Source organism: Anser cygnoides, unplaced genomic scaffold, assembly GCF_040182565.1.
Source record: "Anser cygnoides isolate HZ-2024a breed goose unplaced genomic scaffold, Taihu_goose_T2T_genome scaffold_43_1, whole genome shotgun sequence".
Classification (NCBI taxonomy): domain Eukaryota; kingdom Metazoa; phylum Chordata; class Aves; order Anseriformes; family Anatidae; genus Anser; species Anser cygnoides.
The window spans coordinates 948,340-971,372 of NW_027103067.1; the positions used below are offsets into that span (position 1 = coordinate 948,340).

Consider the following 23,033-nt stretch of genomic DNA (forward strand, 5'->3'; position numbering starts at 1 on the left):
GGTCGCCACCAGCAGCTTCGGCTCCGCTCGGCTGTTTCCGTCGGGGCTCGGAAACGCCCGAGGGCCTAGCGGGGCCGTTCGGGTGTTTCCGGCTCCGCTCGGGGCTTCGGCCCTTTCCGCCCGCCTGGGCGGAAACAGCCGAGCGCGGCTTCGGCTCTTTCCGCCGCCTCCCGGGGAAGCCGAGCCCTTACATCGGGCGTCTCCGGAGAGCCGCCGGAAAATCCCGAAGCTCGGAAGCGGCGCCGGAGCGAAGGCGTCCGGAAAGAGCCGAAGCGGAGCGGGAGGCGTGTCGGGTGTTTCCGGCGCGGCGGCGGAAATGGCCGAGGGCCGGCGGCGGCGGCCATGTTGGGAGCCGCTGGGCGCTGAGGAGGCGCGGGCGTGAGGCGGCGGCGGCCGGGCCGGGCCGGGCCGGGCGGAGGAGGCGCCCCCGCTCCCCCCCCCTTCTCCTGTGCCGTGCCCCTCGCCGGCCTCCCCCATGCCGGTGGCTTGGCCCCCCCCCGCCCCCTGAGAGCGGCCCGGGGCTCCCTATCGCCCCCCCCCCCCCCCCCCACGCAGAGAGCCCTATCGCGATAGTCGCCAGGGGAAGGGGGGCCGCCATGTCGAGCAGCGGCCGCAGCCCTCTGCCCACCGTCAACGAGAGGGACGCGGAGCAGGTAGGGGCTGGGGCTGGGGCTGGGGGAAGGGAAGGGGTCGCTCTGGGGGGGGGGGGGGGGCGTTGGGGGCTTTAGTGGGGGGAGAAGGGGGGGCTGAGGGGGTCCTGAGCCGTTGGGTGAGGGAAAAAGGGGGTCCTGAGCCCTTTACTGAGGGAAAAAGGGGGTCCTGAGCCCTTTACTGAGGGAAAAAGGGGGGTCCTGAGCCCTTTAGTGAGGGAAAAGGGGGGCTGAGAGGGTCCTGGGGCCTTTAAAGGGGGAAAAGGGGGGCCTGAGGGGGTCCTGAACCCTTGGATGAGGGGAAAAGGGGGGCTGAGAGGGTCCTGAAACCATGGGTATGAGGAAAAAGGGGGCTGAGGGGGTCCTGGGGCCTTTAACGGTAGGAAAAGGGGGGCCTGAGGGGGTCCTGAGCCCTTGGATGAGAGGAAAAGAGGGGGCTGAGAGGGTCCTGAGCCCTTTAGCGAGGGAAAAGGGGGCCTGAGAGGGTCCTGAGCACTTGGATGAGGGGAAAAGGGGTGCTGAGAGGGTCCCGAACCCATGGATATGAGGAAAAGGGGGGCTGAGAGGGTCCTGAGCCCTTTAGAGAGGGGAAAGGGGTGCTGAGAGGGTCCTGAACCCATGGATATGAGGAAAAAGGGGGCTGAGAGGGTCCTGAGCTGTCAAATGAGGGATAAAGGGGGGGGGGGTCCTGAGCCCTTTACTGAGGGAAAAGGGGGGCTGAGGGGGTCCTGAGACCATGGATATGAAGATAAGGGGGGGCTGAGAGGGTTCTGAGCTCTTCAGCGAGGGAAAAGGGGGCTGAGAGGGTCCTGAGCCCTTTAGTGGGGTGAAAAGGGGGCTGAGAGGGTCCTGAGCCTTTTATTGAGGGGAAAAATGGGGTTTGAGAGGAAAACGAGGGGAAAAGGGGACCCAAAAGGGTCCTGAGCCCTTTACCGCCTGTAAAAGGGGGGGCTGGGGGGTCCTGAGCCCTTTAACGGGGGAAAGGGGGGGTGGGGGGGTCCTGGGGCCTTTAATGGGGGGAAAAGGGGGGCTGGGGGGGTCCTGAGCCCTTTAACGGGGGAAAAGAGGGGGCTGGGGGGTCCTGAGCCCTTTAACGGGGGGAAAGAGGGGGCTGGGGGGTCCTGGGGCCTTTGGGGGGGGCTGGGGGGTCCTGGTGTCTTTAGCGGGGGGGCTGGGGCCTTTATTGGGGGAAAAAGGAAGGATTTGGGGGGCTCTGAGAGGATCCCAGCTTTTGGGGGGGCTGTGACAGGAGCTGCCCCCCCCACTTTTAGGTCAGAGCCCCCCGTGGGGGCCATATCCAGACCCCCCCCCGGGGGCCCTGATGGAATGGGGGGCTGTAATGGGGGGCTGTAGGGGAAGGGGGGGGCTGAGCTTTTTGGGGGGGCTACGGCTTCGGGGGGCTGTGAGGCGCGTGGGAGGGGGCTGCGGTGTCCCCCCCCCCCCAAAATCCACCTCGGTGCCTGCGTGTGGGGGCGTGCGCCCACCCCTTCCCCGCGGGGGTGGGCTGCGACCCCCCTCCAACCTGCTGGGGGTGGGGGGTTATGGGGGTGGGGGGGGTGTTTGGAGCCCCCCCCCCAAAAAAAATGGGTGTCCATTTGGGGGGGGCGCAGGCTGCGTTTTGGCATGGGACCCCCCCCATATGGGGTGAGGGGGTGGCTGATGGGGGGGGGGGCGGCTTACACCCCCGTTTTGGGGCCGTTTCTTCTTTTTGGGAGATTCTTTTTTTTGGGGGGGGGGGTCACCTCGATGCCACCCCTTATGAGAGATTTTTTTTAAGGGGGGGGCCACGACACCCCCTGGTGTTTGGGGGGGGCTCAGCGGCTGTGTCCCACGGTGCCGTCCCCATGTCCCCCTCTTGGGGGGTCCTGTTTTTTTTGGGGGGGGGGGTCCTGTTTTTTTTTTTGGGGGGGGGGGGTCCTGTTTTTTTTGGGGGGGGGGTCCTGTTTTTTTGGGGGGGGGTCCTGTTTTTTTTTGGGGGGGGTCCTGGTTTTTTTTAGGGGGGTCCTGTTTTCTTTTGGGGGGGGCACCCCTATTTTCTACACCCCCCCTTTGGGGGACACCATCAGGAAGGATGCGACCCCCCCGGGGGGGGGGGACACCCACGTGTCCTCGTGTCCCCAACACCGGGGACACCGCGGGGGCTGCCCCGGACCCCTCGGGTGTCTTTTTTTGGGGGGGGGACACAGCAGGGCCCCCCCCCCGCCCCTGGGGGGCTCGCCGTTTTGGGTGGATTTCTGCTTTTTTCCGGCGGGTTATGTAAGGGGGGGGGGGGGATTATTCATGGGTTCTGCTGCTGGGAGCGAGCTGGGGAGGGGGCGGGGGGGGGGGGCGCCGCCTTTTGGGGGCGCGTCTCCGCTTTGGGGTCCGCCGGTGCTGAGAACCTCCGGTTTTTATCATTTTTTTCCCCTTTTTTTCCCCCGTTTTCGGCACCAAAACGCGCGGGCGCCTCGGCGTCGCCGTCCTTTCCCCCCCCCCCTAAAAAAAAAGCCCCAAAATCGGGGAGTCTTCCCCCGTTCCTGCGGAGCGGCCGCGTCACGTGGCTTTGATCTGCCGTGGTGTGGTTTTTCTTTTTTTTTTTAACTCCTTTTTTTTAAAAAAAGGAAAAACCGTCAAAAATACCTAAATTTGGCTGACATTTAAAGCGCCGAAGCTGCTTCCCCGGCTCCCTTCAGCTGCCGAGGGAGGAGGGAAACCGTGGGGGGGGGGGGCTGAGGGGGGGTCCCATCCCGTGCGAGGCCGTCCCTTTTGGGCCGTTTTATCCCTTTTTGGCCATTTCTTTTTTTTTAAATTTTTTAGGGATTTTTTTCCGGCGGGCGTCCAGGTAGGCCCGGCACGCGGTGGGGCCGGGCTCTTTTTTTGGGGGGGGGTTTCGCCTCCTTAAGGGCGCCGGAGGCGTTTTGGGGTGGTTTAGGCCTTGTTGGCGACGTCGTCGGGGGCACGGTGACGTCGTCGGGCGCGCGGTGACGTCGCCGGGGACGTGGTGACATCATCGGGCGCGCGGTGACGTCACGCCTCGCCCGCTGACGCCAACCGCCGGCGGCCGCCCCCGTCCCGTCCCGGCATCCCCCGCGCTTTCGCCGTTTCCCCCTTTTCTCCCCCCAAATTTCTGACCCCGGCGACTCGAGGGGGGGGGCTCCCAGGTCTCCTTTACCCCCCCCCCCTGTTTGGGGGGCCCCAACCCGTCCCCCCCCCCGCGGCGCCGGCGGGAGCCGGTCGAGCCGGTCCGGGAGCGCAGCCGCCACCGCCCAGCGCCCCGACGGAGCCAGCGCCGCCGGACCCCCGGTACCGGGGTGGGGGGGGGACACACGGGGGGGGGGGGGTCGAGGGGTGGGGAGAGACCCTTGAGCTGGCCCCGGGGCCGTTTTGGGGGTCCTCGGGGGCGTTTTGGGGTCCCCAGGCCCCATTTTGGGGTCCTTGGGGCCATTTTCAGTTCCTGGGGGCGTTTTTGGGGTCCCCGGGGCGCTTTTCTGGTCCTCGGGGGCGTTTTTGGGTTCCTTGGGGCCATTTTCAGTTCCTTGGGGCCATTTTTGGGTTCCCCGGGGCCCTTTTCTGTTCCTCAGGGCGTTTTGGGGTCCCCACGCCCCGTTTTGGGTTCATTGGGGCCGTTTTCGGTTATTTGGGATCCATTTTTGGGTTCCTTGGGGGCATTTTTGGGTTCCCAGGGGCCCTTTTCTGGTCCTCGGGGGCGTTTTTGGGGTCCCCAGGCCCCGTTTTGGGTTCCTTGGGGCCATTTTCAGTTCCTTGGGGCCATTTTTGGGTTCCCCGGGGCCCTTTTCTGGTCCTCGGGGCGTTTCTGGGGTCTCCACTCTCCGTTTTGGGTTCACCGGGGCCGTTTTCGGTTATTTGGGGTCCATTTTTGGGTTCCTCGGGGCCGTTTCCGGTTCCTCAGGGGCGTTTTTGGGGTCCACACACCCCGTTTTGGGTTCATTGGGGCCGTTTTCGGTTATTTGGGATCCATTTTTGGGTTCCCCAGGTCCATTTTTGTGTTCCTCGGGGATGTTTTTGGGGTCCCCAGGCCCCGTTTTGTGTTCCTCGGGGGCGTTTTTGGGTTCCTTGGGGCCGTTTGCGGTTCCTTGGGGCCGTTTTTGGGGTCCCTAGGCCCCGTTTTGGGTTCACCGGGGCCATTTTCGGTTATTTGGAGCCCATTTTTGGGTTCACCGGGGCCCTTTTGGGTTCCTCGGGCCCCATTTTGGGTTCACCAGGGCCACTTTTGGGTTCCCGGCCCCATTTTTGGGTTCCTCGGGGCCATTTTCGGTTATTTGGGGCCCTTTTCGGGTTCCCCGGTCTCCTCCTTGGGTTCCCCGGCCCCATTTTTGGGTCCATTTGGGGCCCTTTTGGGTTCCTTGGGGCCGTTTTGGGGCAGCTTTGTCCCTTTGGGGTCTTCCCTCCCCCACACCCCGTCCCCAAAATGCCGGCCCGCACCAACACCCCAAAAGCAGCACCCAGGGGTGTTGTGCCCCCCCCCCACACACACCCACTCCGCCAGGTTCGTTAAGCTAACGAGCACGGGGCGCTGACGAGGAGCCGTGCTCTTGGTAGCCGCAGGGGACGGCGCCAGCCCGGGATCGCCGCCGCCCGCGGGGGCCGATTCGGTCCCACGCGAGCCCGGGTTCTTGGGAGCAAAAGCGTCCCCATAAAACCCCCAAATCAACCCAAAAATGAACCCGGGGACCCCCCCCTTTCCCCTGCCCCCCCCCCAAGGCACGACCTTGGGAAGCCGGCGGCGCCCGGGGCCCTCGAGCGCCGCCGATAAGAGGGGCGAGAGAAATGCCAGGCATTTGGCACGGCGGGGGATGGGGGGGGGGGGGCGACGGGAGCCCCTCCGAACGGGGCAAAAAATCCCTTTTTGGGTCTTTCCGCCCCGCCGCGGCTCCTTCCCCCTCGCGCAGCCGGGAAAACCGGCGTAAACCCACGCCGCTTTCGCCGTTCCGGGCGGTTTTCACCCCAGTTTTCGGACGGCGGCTCTGCCCCGCCTTCACCCTCGCCCGCCGAGCAGGGGGGTCGCGATGCGGGCGCCGGTTTCCCCAAAATCCCCCAAATCCCCCCCAAATCTCCCCGGCGGCTCGGCCATATGGCGAGCGGCGCCTCCCGCCCCGTTGCCACAGCAGTTTTTTGGCAGAAAACCGCCGTTTTCTTCACCTTCCGATCCCCGGGGGGTTGGGAGGCGGCACGAAGGCCCCGGTTTTAGAAGGAGGGGGAGGAAAACGGGGTTTTTTACTCCAAATCCCACCGTTTTGGGGTCGGGGGGGGGACCGTGAAGCCCCCCACCCATGGGAGCGCCCCGCGGCGGTTGCGCCATCGGCGGGTGAGAAACGAAAGCTTCCGCCGGCGGCTTCCTCCTGGCGGGGAGGGGCCCCCCCGACACCCCCTCCTTCCTAATTAACCGCCTGAGCGTTAATTAGAGCTTTTCCCCTCCGGGGGTGCCCTTTTTGTAAGCTGGGGGGGGTGGGGGGACGCGGCCCCCTAAAACCGGCCCCAGGGCCCCAAAATCCTGCGGTGTTTGGAGCTTCCCCCAGTTTGGGGGGGGGGGGCTGCTCGTTTTGGGGGAGAATCCGTGTTTCCGGGTGACCGGCTGCGGGGAGGGGGGCGCGGGATTTGGGGCTGGATGTTTGGGGTTCGGGCTGGGAGATTTGGGGCCGATTGTGTCAGGTTCGGGCTCACGGATTTGGGGGCGAAGTTGTGGAGTTTGGGCTCACGGATTTGGGGCCGAATGTGGGGGTTTGGGCTCGGAGATTTGGGGCTGAAATTGTGGGGTTTGGGCTCACGGATTTGGGGTCAAACGTGGGGATTTGGGCTCAGAGATTTGGGGCCAAATGTGGGGGGTTTGGGCTTGGAGATTTGGGGCTGAAATTGTGGGGTTTGGGCTTGGAGATTTGGGGCCAAATGTGTCAGGTTTGGGCACAGAGATTTGGAGCTGAAATTGTGGAGTTTGGGGTCACGGATTTGGGGTCAAACATGAGGGTTTGGGCTTGGAGTTTTGGGGCTGAACTGTGTGGAGTTTGGGCTCGGAGATTTGGGGCTGAACGTGTGGAGTTTTGGGCTCACGGATTTGGGGTTGAACATGGGGGTTTGGGCTCAGAGATTTGGGGCCAAACGCGAGGCGTTTGAGCTTCCTGATCCAGCGGGACCCCCGGCATCCAAACTCCCCGGTTTCGGGTCACCCCCCCGTTTTTATTGCCCCCTCCCACCCCCCATTTTGGGGCCGGATCCCGGTACCCGGCTGCCCCGTTTCCGGCTCCTCCGGGCCCCATCCCACCCTAATCCCACTGCAAATCGGGGTTCGGGGGGCCCCCGGGGCCCCTGCCCTATGTCTCCCCCCCAGGGACGGTTTCCGCCGGAACCGTCCCCCCCCACACCTCATCCCCGTCCCCCCCCTCCGGGGGAGCCCGAAACCGCGGCGCTTGCGTCAGGTATCGGGGGCGGCTCCCGGCCCGCCCGGGGCGCGGCTGGGCGCACCCGGACTTTGCTCCCCGCCCCGCCGAGCCCCCCCCCCCCCCAAAAAAAAATAAGGGGGTGGGGGGGCACCGTATCCCCCCTTTTTTTTCACCCCCCCAAATTTTCCCCCGCAGCCGGCGCTGGGCCACGCGGAGGGCAAGGGGGGCGGGAAGCCCACCATGCTGCGGGGCCGCGGCTCGGCCCCGTCCGCCGAGGAGCAGCCCCACGTCGGCAACTACCGCCTGCTGAAAACCATCGGCAAGGGCAACTTCGCCAAGGTCAAGCTGGCCCGCCACGTCCTCACCGGCAAGGAGGTGGGTGGCACGGGGACGGGGTTCCGGGGGGAGGTCTTCCCCCCCCCCCCGGGGGGTGGCACCGCCGCGGAGACGGGGGCTTGGAGTTTGTCCCGTGGGGACGGGGTCTGGGTGCTCGCCCTGGGGGTGACACCACCGTGGGGACGGGGTCTGGGTGCTCCCCCTGGGGGTGACACCGCTGTGGGAATGGGCTCTGGGTGCTCGTCCTGGGGGTGACACCGTGGGGACGGGGTCTTGGTGGTCACTCTGGGGGTGACGCCGCCGTGGGGACGGGGTCTTGGTGCTCGCCCCATGGGGACGGGCTCCGGGTGCTCATCCTGGGTGCTCGCCCCATGGGGATGGGGTCTGGGTGCTCCCCTGGGGGTGACACCACCGTGGGGACGGGGGCTTGGAGTTTGTCCCGTGGGGACTGGGTGCTCACCCCGTGGGGATGGGGTCTGGGTGCTCGTCCTGGGGGTGACACTGCTGTGGGGATGGGGTCTGGGTGCTCGCCCCATGGGGACGGGGTCTGGGTGCTCACCCTGGGGGTGACACCGCTGTGGGGACAGGGTCTTGGAGTTTGTCCCGTGGGGACTGGGTGCTCGCCCCGTGGGGATGGGGTCTGGGTGCTCGTCCTGGGGGTGACACCGCTGTGGGGATGGGCTCTGGGTGCTCGTCCTGGGGGTGACACCACCGTGGGGACGCGGTCTTGGTGCTCACCCCATAGGGACGGGGTCTGGGTGCTTGTCCTGGGGGTGACACCACCATGGGGACAGCCTCTTGGTGCTCACCCTGGGGGTGACACCACCATGGGGACAGGGTCTGGGTGCTCGCCCTGGGGGTGACACCGTGGGGACGGGGTCTGGGTGCTCACCCCATGGGGATGGGCTCCGGGTGCTCGCCCTGGGGGTGACACTGCTGTGGGGACGGGGTCTTGGTGTTCACCCCATGGGGACGGGGTCTGGGTGCTCATCCTGGGAGTGACACTGTGGGGACGGGGTCTTGGAGTTTGTCCCGTGGGGACTGGGTGCTCGCCCTGTGGGGATGGGGTCTGGGTGCTCGCCCTGGGGGTGACACCACCGTGGGGACAGGGTCTGGGTGCTCGCCCCATGGGGACGGGCTCTGGGTGTTGGTCCTGGGGCTGACACTGCTGTGGGGACGGGGTCTGGGTGCTCACCCCATGGGGACGGGGTCTGGGTCCTCATCCTGGGGGTGACACCACCATGGGGACGGGGTCTGGGTACTTGTCCTGGGGGTGACACCGCTGTGGGGATGGGGTCTTGGTGCTCGCCCCATGTGGACGGGCTCTGGGTGCTCGTCCTGGGGGTGACACCCCCATGGGGACAGGCTCTGGGTGCTCGCTCCATGGGGACAGGCTCCTGGTGCTTGTCCTGGGGGTGACACCGCTGTGGGGACGGGCTCTGGGTGCTTGCCCCATGGGGATGGGCTCCGGGTGCTCACCCTGTGGGTGACACGGCCATGGGGACAGGCTCCTGGTGCTCACCCTGTGGGTGCCACCACCGTGGGGACAGGCTCCTGGTGCTCGCCCCAGGGGTGACACCGTGGGGACAAGTTCCTGGTGCTCACCCCGTGGGTGTCACCGCCGTGGGGACGGGCTCTTGGAGTTTGCCCTCTGGGTGACACCATGGGGACGGGCTCCTGGCGCTCGCCCCGTGGGTGCCACCGCCGTGGGGACGGGCTCTGGGTGCTCACCCCGTGGGTGCCACCGTGGGGACAGGCTCTGGGTGCTCCCCCCGTGGGCGACGCTGCGGGACGGAGGCGGACACGGGGACGGCCCCAGGCTCTCGTCCTCGCCGCGTGAGCCCCCACCGTGGCGTGGGGACAGCCCGGGCCCCCCCCATTTCCCCACCCCCACCCCCCCCCTGAGTGCCACCGTGGGGCAGGGACAGCCCTGGGGACACCCGTGGGGACAATCCCGTCCCTCACCCGCCTCCCCCCCGCCCCGTCCCTGCAGGTGGCCGTGAAAATCATCGACAAGACGCAGCTCAACTCCTCCAGCCTACAGAAGGTGAGGACCCCCCTCAACCCCCCGTGTCCCCCCCCCCAGTCCCCCAGGGACCATCGGGGTGCCGATTTGGGGACGGGGACGAGGGGGGACACGCGCACGGTGTCTGACCCCCCCATGTCCCCGCAGCTCTTTCGGGAAGTGCGAATAATGAAGGTCCTGGAACCACCCCAACATAGGTGAGCCCCCCCCCGGTGCCGTGCAGGGGCTTTGTGCCCCCCTTCTCCTTGGGGATGGGGTGGGGGCTGCAGAGGTGCGGGGGGTCCCGGGCGCACCCCCCAGCCCCGCTCGGCCTCTTGCAGTGAAGCTCTTTGAGGTGATCGAGACGGAGAAGACGCTCTACCTCGTCATGGAGTACGCCAGCGGGGGTGAGCCGCGGGACGGGGACGGGGGGCAAGGGTGGGGACAGGGGGACGGGGATGGGGACAGGGGGACGGGGCAGGGGACACGGAAGGGGATGGGGGGGCAGGGTGATGGGGACAGGGGGACGGGGGCGGGGACAGGGCAGGGGATGAAGATTGGGGATGGGGACGGGGACAGGGAGTGGGGACAGGGACGGGGACAAGGATGGGGGACAAGGAAGGGGACAGGGCAGGGGACAAGGAAGGGGACAGGGAGGGGGGACAGGGTGACAGGGACAAGGTTGGGGACAGGGGATGGGGACTGGGACAGGGCAGGGGATGAGGATTGGGGATGGGGACAGGGCAGGGGACAAGGCTGGGGGATGAGGACGGGGACAGGGCTGGGGGACAAGGAAGGGGACGGGGCGACGGGGACAAGGATGGGGACGGGGACAGGGCAGGGGATGAGGATTGGGGATGGGGACAGGGCAGGGGACAAGGATTGGGACGGGACAAGGATGGGGACAGGGCAGGGGACAAGGATGGGGGACGGGGATGGGGACAGGGCTGGGGGACGAGGAAGAGGACGAGGATGATGGCAAGGATGGGGACAGGGGGATAGGGACAAGGTTGGGGATGGGGACAGGGCAGGGGACAAGGATGGAGATGGGGGGATGAGGACGGGGACAGGGGGATGGGGACAAGGATGGGGACGGGGACAGGACAGGGGACAAGGACTTGAACAGAGGGATGGGGACAAGGACGAAATACAAGGACAGGGACAGGGAGAGGGCAGGGGACAGGGACAAGGCCACCTCTCACCCCCTCCCTCTCCCCCAGGCGAGGTCTTCGACTACCTGGTGGCCCACGGGCGCATGAAGGAGAAGGAGGCCCGGGCCAAGTTCCGACAGGTGGGGAGGGGGGGGGACGGACACCCCCTAGGGACCCCCGGGGGGGACACCGCGACCCCGGGGGACCCCCGTGTGACGCCCCTGGGGGCGGGGGGGCCCCCCCCTGTGACACCCCCCGTCTCTTGCAGATAGTGTCTGCCGTGCAGTACTGTCACCAGAAGTTCATTGTACATAGAGACCTGAAGGTGAGGAGCCCTGGGGGGGGGTGTGGGGGGGCTTCTTGGCACCCGGGACCCCCGGGAGCACCCCCCAGCCCCCTGCGGTGCTCCTTGGGTGCCCCACTTCTGCCCCCACAACCCTCCTGAACACCCCCCCCCCCCCAGGGTCACAGCGTCAGGCCCCTGCCCGTCCCCAGCCTCAGGGCAGCACCCGGGACCCCTGGGGTGGCACCCGGGGACCCCCCCGAGTCCTTTGGGGACACCCCCAGAAAGATCTGGGGACCCCTGGGGTGGCACCTGGGTACACCCCCAAGGTCCTTCGGGGACACCCCCAGGTCCCCCAGAAACACCTGGGGACCCCCGAGTTGTCACCTGGACACCCCCAGCCTCCCCAGAAACACCCGGGGACCCCCAGGGCATCACCCGGACACCCCCGGGTACACCTGGAGACCCCTGGGGTGGCACCTGGACCCCCCAGGCCCCCTGGAACCACCCGGGGACCCCCAGGGCAGCACCCAGACACCCCCAGGTCCTTCAGGGACACCCCCGGGTACACCTGGGGACCCCTGGGGTGGCACCTGGACACCCCCAGGCCCCCTAGAAACACCTTGGGACCCCCAGGGCAGCACCCAGGGACCCCCAGGTCCTTTGGGGGCACCCCCGGGACAGCAGCCGGACACCCCCAGGCCCCCTGGAAACACCCGGGGACCCCGGGGCAGCACCCAGAAACACCCGGGGACCCCCAGAAACACCCGGGGACCCCCAGGGCGTCACCCGGACACCCCACAGGACTCCCGGGACAGCACCCAGACACCCCCAGGCCCCTGGAAACACCCGGGGACCCCCGGGCCATCACCCGGACACCCCCAGGGTCACGTTTGGGACCCCCAGGGTCACGTTTGGGACCCCCAGGGTCACATTTGGCACCCCCAGGGCTGCGTTTGGCACCCCCAGGGCTGCGTTTGGCACCCCCAGGGCTGCGTTCGGATGCCCCAGCAGCCCCCAACCCCCCCCCGCGGCGCTGACCCCCGTCTCCCACCCCCCTCTCCGGCAGGCGGAGAACCTGCTGCTGGACGCCGACATGAACATCAAGATCGCCGACTTCGGGTTCAGCAACGAGTTCACGTTCGGGAACAAGCTGGACACCTTCTGCGGGTCCCCCCCTACGCCGCCCCGAGCTCTTCCAGGGCAAGAAGTACGACGGCCCCGAGGTCGACGTCTGGAGCCCTGGGCGTCATCCTCTACACCCTGGTCAGCGGCTCCCTGCCCTTCGACGGGCAGAACCTCAAGGTAACGACCCCCCGAGTCATTGGGGGTCTCCGGGGGCTGGTTTTGTCCCCCCCACGTCTCCTCTGACGGGTGTTGCCCCCCCCGCCTGCAGGAGCTGCGGGAGCGGGTGCTGCGGGGCAAGTACCGCATCCCCTTCTACATGTCGACCGACTGCGAGAACCTGCTGAAGAAGTTCCTCATCCTCAACCCCACCAAGCGGGGCACCCTGGAGGTGAGGGGGCGGGCGCCCCTTGGAGACCCCCAGCGTTGTCCTGAGTGCCCCCAAGACCCCCCACCATTCTCCTGTGCGTCCCCAGGGTGTTTCTGGGCACCCCCAAAGAAACCCCAGACACCCCCAGCATGGTTCTGGGTACCCCCAGCATGCTCCTGGGGCAACCTCGGACACCCCCAGGGTGTTCCTGGGCACCCCAAAGACCCCCAGATACCCCCCAGCATGGTTCTGGGTACCCCCAGCGTGCTTTTAGGGCACCCTTGGGGCCCCTCAGTGTGTTCTTGGGCATCCCAAAGACCCCCAGACACCCCCAGCATGGTTCTGGGTACCCCCAGCGTGCTCCTGGGGCAACCTCGGACACCCCCAGGGTGTTCCTGGGCACCCCAAAGACCCCCAGATACCCCCCAGCATGGTTCTGGACACCCCCATTGTGGTCTCGGGCACCCCAAAGACCCCCAGAGAGCCCCAGTGTGCTCCTAGGGCACCCCTGTACAACCCCAGCTTGCTCCTGAGCACCCCGAAGACCCCCAGGCCCCCCAGCGTGGTTCTGGGTACCCCCGGAGTGCTCCTGGGGCACCCCAAAAAGCTCTGAACACCCCCAGCACAGCCCCAGGTGCCCCTGGAGCATCCCTCGCCCCCCCCAAATGGCCTTGCATACCCCAGAGACCCCAAACATCAGCCCCCAGAGACCTCAGGGTGCCCCCTGGGACCCCGAATGTCACCCTAGAAACCCCCTGACCCCCCCCCTTTTCCCTCGTTGTCACCCCCCCCCCGCAGCAAATCATGAAAGACCGCTGGATGAACGTGGGCCACGAGGACGACGAGCTGAAGCCCTACATGGAGCCCGTGCCAGACTACAAGGACCCCCGGCGGACAGGTGGGGCCGTGGGGTGCCCTATATCCCCTTGGGGGATTTGGGGTGCCCCCCCGGGTCCCCTAACGAGCCTGGCTGTCCCCCAGAGCTGATGGTGTCCATGGGGTACACGCGGGAGGAGATCCAGGAGTCGCTGGTGGGGCAGAAGTACAACGAGGTGATGGCCACCTACCTGCTGCTGGACCACAAGAGCTCGGAGGTGCGGGGACCTTGGGGACAGGAGGGGACACCGCTGCGGGGGGGGGGGACACCGCGGGGTGGGGAAATGGGGACACAAAGCCCGGGGGGGACACAGCAGGGAGCGGGGCCACCAAGGGGAGGAGAGGGAAGGGACGCGGGGGTCACCGTCCTCCCCCGGGGGTGTCCCCACGTCACACCCTGAGCCTGTGACCCCCCCCAGGCCGTGTCACCGTGTCCCCCGCTGCCCCCCCCCACCCCCCCCCCGTGCCACCACGTCCCCATCTCCGCGTCCTCGTGCACCGGCTGCGTCCCCGTGCCCCGGCGTCCACGCTCCCCCTCGTGTGTCCCCCCCCCAACCTTGTCCCCTGTCCCCCCCCCGTCCCCTCGGTCCCCTCTCACCCCGTGTGTCCCCCCCCCACCCCCCAGCTGGACGAGAGCCTGGCGCTGAAGCCGCGGGCGGCCCCGGACCTGGCCAACAGCTCAGCACCCTCGCCGGCGCACAAGGTGCAGCGCAGCGTCTCCACCAACCCCAAGCGCCGCGTCAGCGACCAGGGTGAGCCCTGCGGCGTGGGGGGGGGCAGCATGGATGGGCCCCCCCACAGCTTGGGGATGGGACCCCCCCCCAAGCTTGGGGACATCCTGGGGGGCACAGAAGGGGGTTTCGGGGGGGTGATGCTGATTTCCCCCCCGCCCCCATCAGCGACCAGGGTGAGCCCTGCGGCGTGGGGGGCAGCATGGATGGGCCCCCCAACAGCTTGGGGTTGGGACCCCCACCACGGCTTGGGGACATCCCGGGGGGCACAGAAGGGGTTTTGCGGGGGGGTGATGCTGATTCCCCCCATCAGCAACCAGGGTGAGCCCTGCAGGGTAGGGCAGCGGGGAAGGGCCCCCCCCCTCCAACAGCTTGGGGACATCCCGGGGGGGCACAGAAGGGGGTTTTGGGGGGGGGTGACGCTGATTTTCCCCCCCCCATCAGTGACCAGGGTGAGCCCTGCGGGGTGGGGGGGGGCAGCGGGGATGGGCCCCCTGCACGGCTTGGGGACGCCCCTGGCGGGGAGGGGGGGGGGCACAGAAGGGGGTTTAAGGAGGGGTGACGCTGATTTCCTTCTGGGGGGGTGACGCTGAATTTCCCCCCCGCAGCCGGCCTCTCCATCCCCACCTCGTCGTCCTACTCAAAGAAGACGCAGGCGGCCAACGCCGAGAACAAGCGGGCGGCGGCGGCAGCGGACGAGGAGGGGGGGCGGCGAGCGGGCAGCACTGCCAAGGTCCCCCCAGCCCCCTGCCCGGCCTCGAGCGCGCCAAGGGCACCCCCTCGCCCTCCACGGTCAGCGCGGGGTGCTCGGGGTGGGGGGGGGGGGGCACGGTCCCGGGGGGGTTTGGGGTGGGTTTGGGGGGTCAGGGGGGTTTTGGGGCGGGTTTTGGGGGCCGGGGGGGCGGCGTGTGGGTTTAGGGGGCCAGGGGGGGCAGCAGCTGTGTTTTGGGGTGGGTTTGGGGGCCGGGGGGCGGTGGGGGGGGTTTATGGGGCCGGGGGCGGCAGCTGTGTTTTGGGGTGGGTTTGGGGGGGCTGGGGGGTGGCAGGTGGGTTTATGGGGCCGGGGGGGGGCGGCGGGGGGGGTGGGGTGGGTTTGGGGGCCTGGGGGGGGCGGAGGGGGGGTTGGGGTGGGTTTGGGGGACCTGGGGGTGGCTGGGGGGGGGTTGGGGGTCGGGGGGGTTTTGAGGTGGGTTTGGGGGTCAGAGGGGTTGGTTTGGGGGCCGGGGGGGGGGCGGGTTTGGGGTGGGTTTGGGGGGCCTGGGGGGCGGGGGGGGGTTTTGGGGTGGGTTTGGGGTCTGGGCGTCCTGGCACCTACCTTTTGGGGTGGGTTTGGGGGCTGGGGGCCTGGTACCTGCATTTTTGGGGTGGGTTTGGGGGACTGGGGTGCCTGAGTCCCCCGTTTGGGGTGGGTTTGGGGGCCGGGCCATCTGGTCCCTGCATTTTTGGGGTGTTTTTTGGTGCCAGAACCCCTGTTTCCTCTATTTTTGGGTGGTTTCGGGTTCCAGAGCCCCCTTTTCCCCTATTTTGGGGTGTTTTGGGGTTCCAGAGCGCCCCTTTCCCCCATTTTGGGTTGCTTTTGGGGTTCCAGAGCCCCCCTTTCCCCTATTTTGGGATGGTTTTGGGGTTCCAGAGCCCCCTTTCCCCATTTTGGGTTGCTTTTGGGGTTCCAGAGCCCCCCTTTCCCCCATTTCAGGATGCTTTTAGGGTTCCAGAGCCCCCCTTCCCCCATTTTGGGTTGCTTTTGGGGTTCCAGAGCCCCCCTTTCCCCCATTTTGGGTTGCTTTTGGGGTTCCAGAGCCCCCCTTTCCCCCATTTTGGGGTTCCAGAGCCCCCTTCGCCCCATTTTGGGTTGCTTTTGGGGTACCAGAGCCCCCTTTCCCCCATTTTGGCGTGCTTCGGGCACCCGACCCCGCTCCCCAGAACAACCTTGGGGTGCCAGGACCCCCTTCCCCCCCCCCCGATCTCGGGGTGACCGCGGGGCTCCCCCCCCCCGTGCCCCCCCCCCCAACTAACCCCCGCCCCACAGAACAGCGTCCTCTCCACGGGCACCACGCGCAGCCGGAACTCCCCCTGCTCGACCGCGCCAGCCTGGGCCAGAGCTCGCTGCAGAACGGCAAGGACAGGTGGGGACCCCCCAAACCACCCCCCGGCACCCCCTGTCCCCCCTAACTGCCCCCTGCACCCCCTAACTGCCCCCTTGCACCCTCTTGCACTGCCTAACCCACCCCCTAACCTCCCCTAACTGCCCCCCTGCACCCCCTAACCTCCCCTAACTGCCCCCCTGCACCCCCTAACTGCCCCCCTGCACCCCCTAACCTCCCCTAACCGCCCCCTTGCACTCCCTAACCACCCCCTTGCACCCCTAACCTCCCCTAACTGCCCCCCTGCACCCCCTAACTGCCCCCTTGCACCCCCTTGCACTGCCTAACCGCCCCCTAACCTCCCCTAACTGCCCCCTAACACCCCTAACCTCCCCTAACTGCCCCCTTGCACCCCCTAACTGCCCCCTTGCACCCCCTAACTGCCCCCTTGCACCCCCTAACTGCCCCCTTGCACCCCCTTGCACTGCCTAACCGCCCCCTGCACCCCCTAACTGCCCCCTTGCACCCCCTTGCACTGCCTAACCGCCCCTAACCTCCCCTAACTGCTCCCTTGCACCCCCTAACCGCCCCTAACACCCCCTTGCACCCCCTAACTGCCCCCTTGCACCCCCTAACTGCCCCCTTGCACCCCCTAACTGCCCCCTTGCACCCCCTAACTGCCCCCTTGCACCCCCTTGCACTGCCTAACCGCCCCCTAACCTCCCCTAACTGCCCCCCCGCACCCCCTAACCTCCTCTAACTGCCCCCCGCACCCCCTAACTGCCCCCCTGCACCCCCTAACCTCCCCTAACTGCTCCCTTGCACCCCCTAACCGCCCCTAACACCCGCTAACCTCCCCTAACTGCCCCCCTGCACCCCCTAACTGCCCCCTTGCACCCCCTTGCACTGCCTAACCGCCCCTAACCTCCCTAACTGCCCCCCCGCACCCCCTAACTGCCCCCTTGCACCCCCTAACCTCCCCTAACCGCCCCCTTGCACCCCCTTGCACCCCCTAACTGCCCCCTTGCACCCCTAACCTCCCCTAACTGCCCCCTAACCGCCCCTTGCACCCCCTAACCGCCCCCTTGCACCCCCTAACCGCCCCCTTGCAACCCCTTGCGCCCCTTGCACCCCCTAACTGCCCCCTTGCAACCCCTTGCGCCCCCTAACCTCCCCTAACCGCCCCTTACACCCCCTAAATGCCCCCTTGCACCCCCTAACCTCCCCTAACTGCCCCCTTGCACCCCCTAACCACCCCCCGCACCCTCTAACCTCCCCTAACCGCCCCCCTGCACCCCCTAACCACCCCTAACTGCCCCCCTGCACACCTTTGCACCCCTTAACTGCCCCCTTGCACCCCCTAACCACCCCCCCGCACCCTCTAACCTCCCATAACCGCCCCCTGCACCCCCTTGCACCCCTTAACTGCCCCCTGCACCCCCTAACCACCCCCCGCGCCCCCTAACCCCCCCGCGCCCCCGCTTTTCTCTCCTTAGCCTGCCTGCCCCGGGCTGCCGACCCTCGCCCGCCGCCCCCCGGCCCCGGGGGCCCCCCGCGGCCCCGGCAGCACCCGAAACCCGCCGCGGCCCCCGCCGACGCCAACTGCGAGGGGCCCCGACCCAGGCAAGGCCCCGCGGCCGCGCTGCCCCCCCCCGTCCCCCAACCCCCGGCGCGGGGCCCACACCTGTGGGGGGGTGGGAGAAAAGGGGGGGGGGTCCCTGGGGGTGGGGGTGTCCCTGCCCCCCCCCCAGTTGGGGACGGGGAAGATTCGGGGTCCTGCGGGGCACCCCAGGGTGCCAGGGGGTGGGGTGGGGTGGGGGTGACCCCAATGGGTCCCCCCAGGGTGTTGTAGGGTGGCGGGGGGCACCGGTGGCCCCCACTGGGTGCTTGGGGTGGCGGGGAGTGACGAGGGACACTGCCAGGTCCCCTGGGTGCCATTGGGTGACCCCTTGCATGTCCCTTGGGTGCTGGCGGTCCCCTGGGTGCCATTGGGGTGCTGGTGGTCCCCTGGGTGCCAGCAGGTCCTTTGGGTGCTGGTGACCCCTTGCATGTCCTTTGGGTGCTGACAGGTCCCATGGGTGCCATTGGGGTGCTGGTGACCCCTGCGTGTCCCTTGGGTGCCATTGGGGTGCCAGTGGCCCCGCACACCCCTAGGTCCCACACTGGTCCCACAGGGTGCTGGTGGCCCCGGCGGGTCCCTAGGGTGCCATTGGTCACCCCGGGGTGATGGGGGGACCCCGGCAGGTCCCTTGGGTGCCATGGGTCACCCTGCAGTCCCCAGGGGGAGGGGGGACCCCGGCAGGTCCCTTGGGTGCCATGGGTCACCCTGCAGTACCCAGGGTGATGGGGGGACCCCGGCAGGTCCCTTGGGTGCCCCGGCTCACCCTGCAGTCCCAGGGGTGATGGGGGATCCCGGCAGGTCCCTTGGGTGCCATGGGTCCTTTGGGTGCTCTGGCTCACCCCGCAGTCCCAGGGGTGATGGGGGACCCCAGCAGGTCCCTTGGGTGCTGCAGCTCCCTTGGGTGCCCCAGCTCACCCCGCAGTCCCAGGGGTGATGGGGGATCCCGGCAAGTCCCTTGGGTGCCACAGGTCCCCAAGGTGCCCCAGGTCACCCTGCAGTCCCCGGGGTGATGGGGGGACCCCGGCAGGTCCCTTGGGTGCCCCAGGTCCCCAAGGTGCCCTGGGTCACCCTGTGGTCCCCAGGGTGATGGGGGACACCGGCAGGTCCCTTGGATGCCACAGGTCCCCAAGGTGTCCTGGGTCACCCTGTGGTCCCCAGGGTGAGGGGGGACCCTGGCAGGTCCCTTGGGTGCCGCAGCTCCCTTGGGTGCCCCGGCTCACCCCGCAGTCTCGGGGGTGATGGGGGACCCCGGCAGGTCCCTTGGGTGCCACAGGTCACCCTGCAGTCCCCAGGGTGATGGGAGGGGTGATGGGGGGACCCCAGCAGGTCCCTTGGGTGCCCCGGGTCACCCTGCAGTCCTGGGGATGATGGGGGATCCCGGCAGCTCCCTTGGGTGCCCCGGCTCACCCCCGCGGTCCCCAAGGAGGCGGGCGGGTGGGTCAGCGTTGGGAGGGGGGTCACCCGCCTCTCCCACCTCGACTAACGCCGGGGCTCCCGCCCCCCCCCGTCCCTTTTGTGTCCCCCCCCCAACAGCGCGGCCCCGGCGCGGGTGCCGGTGGCGTCGCCGTCGGCGCACAACATCAGCCAGGGGCTGTGCGAGCGGCCCAGCTTCCCCCGCGGCGTCCAGAGCCGCAGCACCTTCCACGCCGGGCAGCTGCGGCAGGCGCGCGACCAGGCCCCCTGCCCTACGCCGTGCCCCCCCGCCACCGCCGCCCCCCCACCACCACCACCACCCACCTCCGGCCTCCCCCTCGGGCGCCAGCCAGGCGGCGGCGGCCGCCGCGGGCCCTCCGCCAGCCTCTTCAGCAAGTTCACCTCCAAGTTCGTCCGCAGGTGAGCCTCCGCGGCCTCCCCCCCCCCCCACGAAAAAAAGCCTCTTTTTTTCCTTCCCCCCCCCCGGCCCCAAATCTGGGGGCGTCTGCGTCCTCCTGTGTGGCCCCACAGCGCTGCCTCGGGATCCTCCGTGTCCCCCCCCCTCCTCGTCCCCCCTTCTGTGTCCCCCTGCTGTGTGGCCCCCCCTCGTCCCCCTTCTTTGTCCCCCCAGCCCCTCGTCCCCCTTTCTGTGTCCCCCCCAGCCCCTCGTCCCCCCTTTGTGTCCCCCCCCAGCCCCTCATCCCCCTTCTGTGTCCCCCCCCGTCCCCTTTCTGTGTCCCCCCCCCCCTTCTGTGTCCCCCTTCTGTGTCTCCCCCCTCCCCTCGTCCCCTTTCTGTGTCCCCCCCCTCGTCCCCCTGCTGTGCCCCCCCCCATTTGTCCCTTAGGGGCCTCCCCATCCCCTTCTGTGTTGTCCCCCCCCCCCCCCCCCCCCGTCCCTTTGGGGCTCCTCCACTTCCTTCTGTGTCCCCCCCTGTCCCCCCCCTCATCCTTTTGGGGTCCCTTGTCCCCCTTCTGTCCCCCCCGCTTCTGTCCCCCCGCCTTGTGTCCCCCCCCCCCCTTTGTGCCCCCCTTCTTATCCCTCTGGGGGTCCCTCTGTGCCCTCCAGCCACTTGTGCCCCCCCCCCCCGTGTCCTCTCTGTGTCCCCTCCTTGCCCCCCCCCCCCAGGGCTCCTCAGGTGCCCCTCTTGTCCCCCCCCCCCGTGCCCCCCCGGGGCTCTTCCTGTCCCCTCAGTGTCCCTTCTCCCCCCCTTGCGTCTCCTCCTGTCCCCCCCCCTTTTGCCCCCCCCCCGTTGTCCCGTGCCCCCCTCCCTCTGTGTGCTGCCGCAGGGCTGGGGGGGGGGGCGCAGCAGTGTCCGGGGGGGGGCTCCCGCTTCTCCCCTCCCCACCCCCCAAGGTCCTCCCGCCGAGCCCGTCCCCGCTTGGGGTGCCATGGTTTTTTTTTTTTTTTTGGGGGGGGGGGACGGACGGACGGACACCCCCCCGCATCCAGGGGTCCCGGGGGCGGGGAGGGGCTGCGCCGCCCTGTGCCCCCCCCCCCTCCCAACGCCGCCCTTCTCTTCTGTTTGTCTTTGTAGAAATCTGTCTTTCAGGTTTGCCAGAAGGTAGGCGCCGCGGCTGCCCCCCCCCCCCCCGGCCCCCCCGGCCCCCCCGTTACCCCTTTTACCCCCCCCCACCCCCCCCCCCCCCCAAATAAAAAAGCCTCGGCATGGCCCCCACCCCGCTGTCCCCGTGTCCCCCTGTCCCCGTGCTGTCTGTCCGCCTGGGTCTCTGGGGGGGGGGGGGGGGGGGGGGGCGTAGGGCGTGGAGGGGGCTGCGTGCCCCCCCCCGGCCCCCCCCCCGCTGACCTCTGCCCCTTCTGTTTCTCGAGGAACCCGCACGAGCCCGAGAGCAAGGAGCGCGTGGAGACGCTGCGGTGAGTGCGGGGGGCGGCTGTGACCCCCCCCCCCCAGGACACTCGGGACCCCCACCCCATCCCCGCGGTGTCCGTGGGGTCGCGGTGTCCCCCCCCCCACCCCCCAGCCCCGTCTGTGGGGTCCCCAAGATGCTCCCCCCCCCCCCCCCATCCCCTGCAGCACCCCAGTGCCCTCCCTGGGGGTCCTGTTCCCCTCCCCCCAGAAGCCCCCCTACCCCTGTGCCCCCCCATTTCCCCCAGTAACCCTCCTCCCTGCCCCCCAGTAACCTCCCTGCCCCCCCAGTAACCTCCCCTGCCCCCCCAGTAACCTCCCTGCCCCCCCCAGTAACCCCGTTCCCTCCCTCCCCTCTCCCTATTCCCCTCCCAGTAGCTTCCTCCCCAGTAACCCCCTCCCTCTCTCCCCACTCCCTCTCCCATTCCCCCTTACCCCCCAGTACCCCCCTTCCTCCCCAGCAACCCCCCGTTAACTGTCCAGTAACCCCAGTGACCCCCCAGTAACCCCCCCCTCCCAGCAGCTTCCTCCCCAGTAAGCCCCCAGTCCCCCCAGTAACCCCCTTCCCTCTCCCATTCCCCTCCCAGTAGCTTCCCTTCCTCCCACGGCAACCCCCCAGTAACCCTCCTTCCCTGCCCAGTAACCCCCCAGTAACCCTCCTTCCCTGCCCAGTAACCCCAGTAACCCTCTTACCCTGACCAGTAGTAATCCCAGTAACCCCCACCCCTCTCCCCATTCCCCTCCCAGTAGCTTTCCACCCCAGTAACTCCCCTTCCCCGCACGGCAACCCCCAGTAACCCTCCTTCCCTGCCCAGTAACCCCAGTAACCCCCAGTAACCCTCCTTCCCCGCCCAGTAACCCCCAGTAACCCTCCTTCCCTGCCCAGTAACCCCCAGTAACCCTCCTTCCCTGCCCAGTAACCCCAGTAACACTCCAGTAACCCTCCTTCCCTGCCCAGTAACACCCCAGTAACCCCCCAGTAACCCTCCTTCCCTGCCCAGTAACACCCCAGTAACCCTCCTTCCCTGCCCAGTAACCCCCACCCCTCTCCTCCTTCCCTGCCCAGTAACCCCAGTAACCCCCCAGTAACCCTCCTTCCCTGCCCAGTAACCCCCCTGTCCCCACCCAGTAACCCCCCAGTAACCCCCACCCCCTCTCCCCACTCCCCTCCCAGTAACCCCCCAGTAACCCCCGTATCCCCCCCGCAGGCCGCCGGTGGGCCTAGAGAAGGATCGCGAGGACATGGGCGTCGGGGGCGTCGTGGGCGGTGTCGGCGGCGGCCGGGAGGCGAAGCCGCGCTCGCTGCGCTTCACGTGGAGCATGAAGACGACGAGCGCCCTGGAGCCGGGCGAGATGATGCGGGAGATCCGCAAGGTGCTGGACGCCAACAGCTGCCGCTGCGAGCTGCAGGAGCGCTTCGTGCTGCTCTGCGCCCACGGCGCCCCGGCCACGACTCCTTCGTGCAGTGGGAGATGGAGGTGTGCAAGCTGCCGCGCCTCTCGCTCAACGGCGTCCGCTTCAAGCGCATCGCCGGCACCTCCATGGCCTTCAAGAACATTGCCTCCAAGGTGGCCAACGAGCTCAAGCTCTGAGCGCGGAAACCGCCCCCCCCTTCCCCGGGGGGGGCTGCTCCTGTTTTGGGGGCCTCCTCCTCTTCGGCAGGGGGCTGCTCCTGTTTGGGGGGGGCTTCTCCCCTTAGCAGGGCACTTCTCCCCTTGGTGGGGGGCTCCTCCTGTTTGGCGGGGGCTCCTCCCAGTTGGGGGGGGGGACTCTTCCCGTTTGGCGGGGGGCTCCTCCCGTTTGAGCAGGGGTGCTTCTCCCCTCGGCAGGGGGCTTCTCCCGTGTGTGGGGGGCTGTTGGGGAGGGGGGCTGTTCCTGTTTGGCAGGGGCGCTTCTCCCCCTAGCGGGGGCTGCTCCCCCTTAGCAGGGGGCTGCTCCTGTTTGGGGGGGCTGCTGCCCTTAGCAGGGGCTCCTCCCGTTTGGGGGTTCCTCCCCTTGGCGGGGGGCTTCTCCCGTGGAGGGGGGGGCACGGACTCAGCCCCCCTGTTGCCCCCCCCCCCGCCGACGCCTCCGGTCCCGCTCCCCCTGGGGGCCCCAGGATGCTGTGGGGGGCGGCGTCAGGCTGGGGACCTGCTGCGGGGACGCCCCCGAA

At 68.4% G+C, this 23,033-nt stretch overlaps 2 protein-coding genes across 2 annotated transcripts; both read left to right on the top strand.

Annotated features, from left to right (window-relative positions):
- The first annotated feature begins 329 nt into the window (after positions 1 to 329).
- On the top strand, positions 330 to 22,602 carry LOC125181694 (serine/threonine-protein kinase MARK2-like). The gene is given in 23 exon segments (XM_066989310.1): positions 330 to 653; positions 7,220 to 7,399; positions 9,354 to 9,407; positions 9,534 to 9,566; positions 9,568 to 9,583; positions 9,707 to 9,772; positions 10,586 to 10,656; positions 10,785 to 10,841; positions 11,869 to 11,978; positions 11,980 to 12,040; positions 12,042 to 12,104; positions 12,196 to 12,315; positions 13,093 to 13,192; positions 13,276 to 13,388; positions 13,796 to 13,922; positions 14,510 to 14,638; positions 14,641 to 14,693; positions 15,928 to 15,964; positions 15,967 to 16,024; positions 19,137 to 19,436; positions 20,845 to 20,889; positions 22,090 to 22,319; positions 22,322 to 22,602. Coding segments are annotated over 23 exon segments (2,232 nt in total). The 5' UTR covers positions 330 to 596; the 3' UTR covers positions 22,474 to 22,602.
- LOC136789252 (splicing factor 3A subunit 2-like) lies at positions 10,871 to 11,839 on the top strand (the record flags this gene model as incomplete). Its single annotated transcript, XM_066989282.1, has 1 exon — positions 10,871 to 11,839. A coding segment is annotated over one exon (969 nt), but the record flags the coding sequence as incomplete, so codon positions are not given.
- Positions 22,603 to 23,033: the final 431 nt, after the last annotated feature.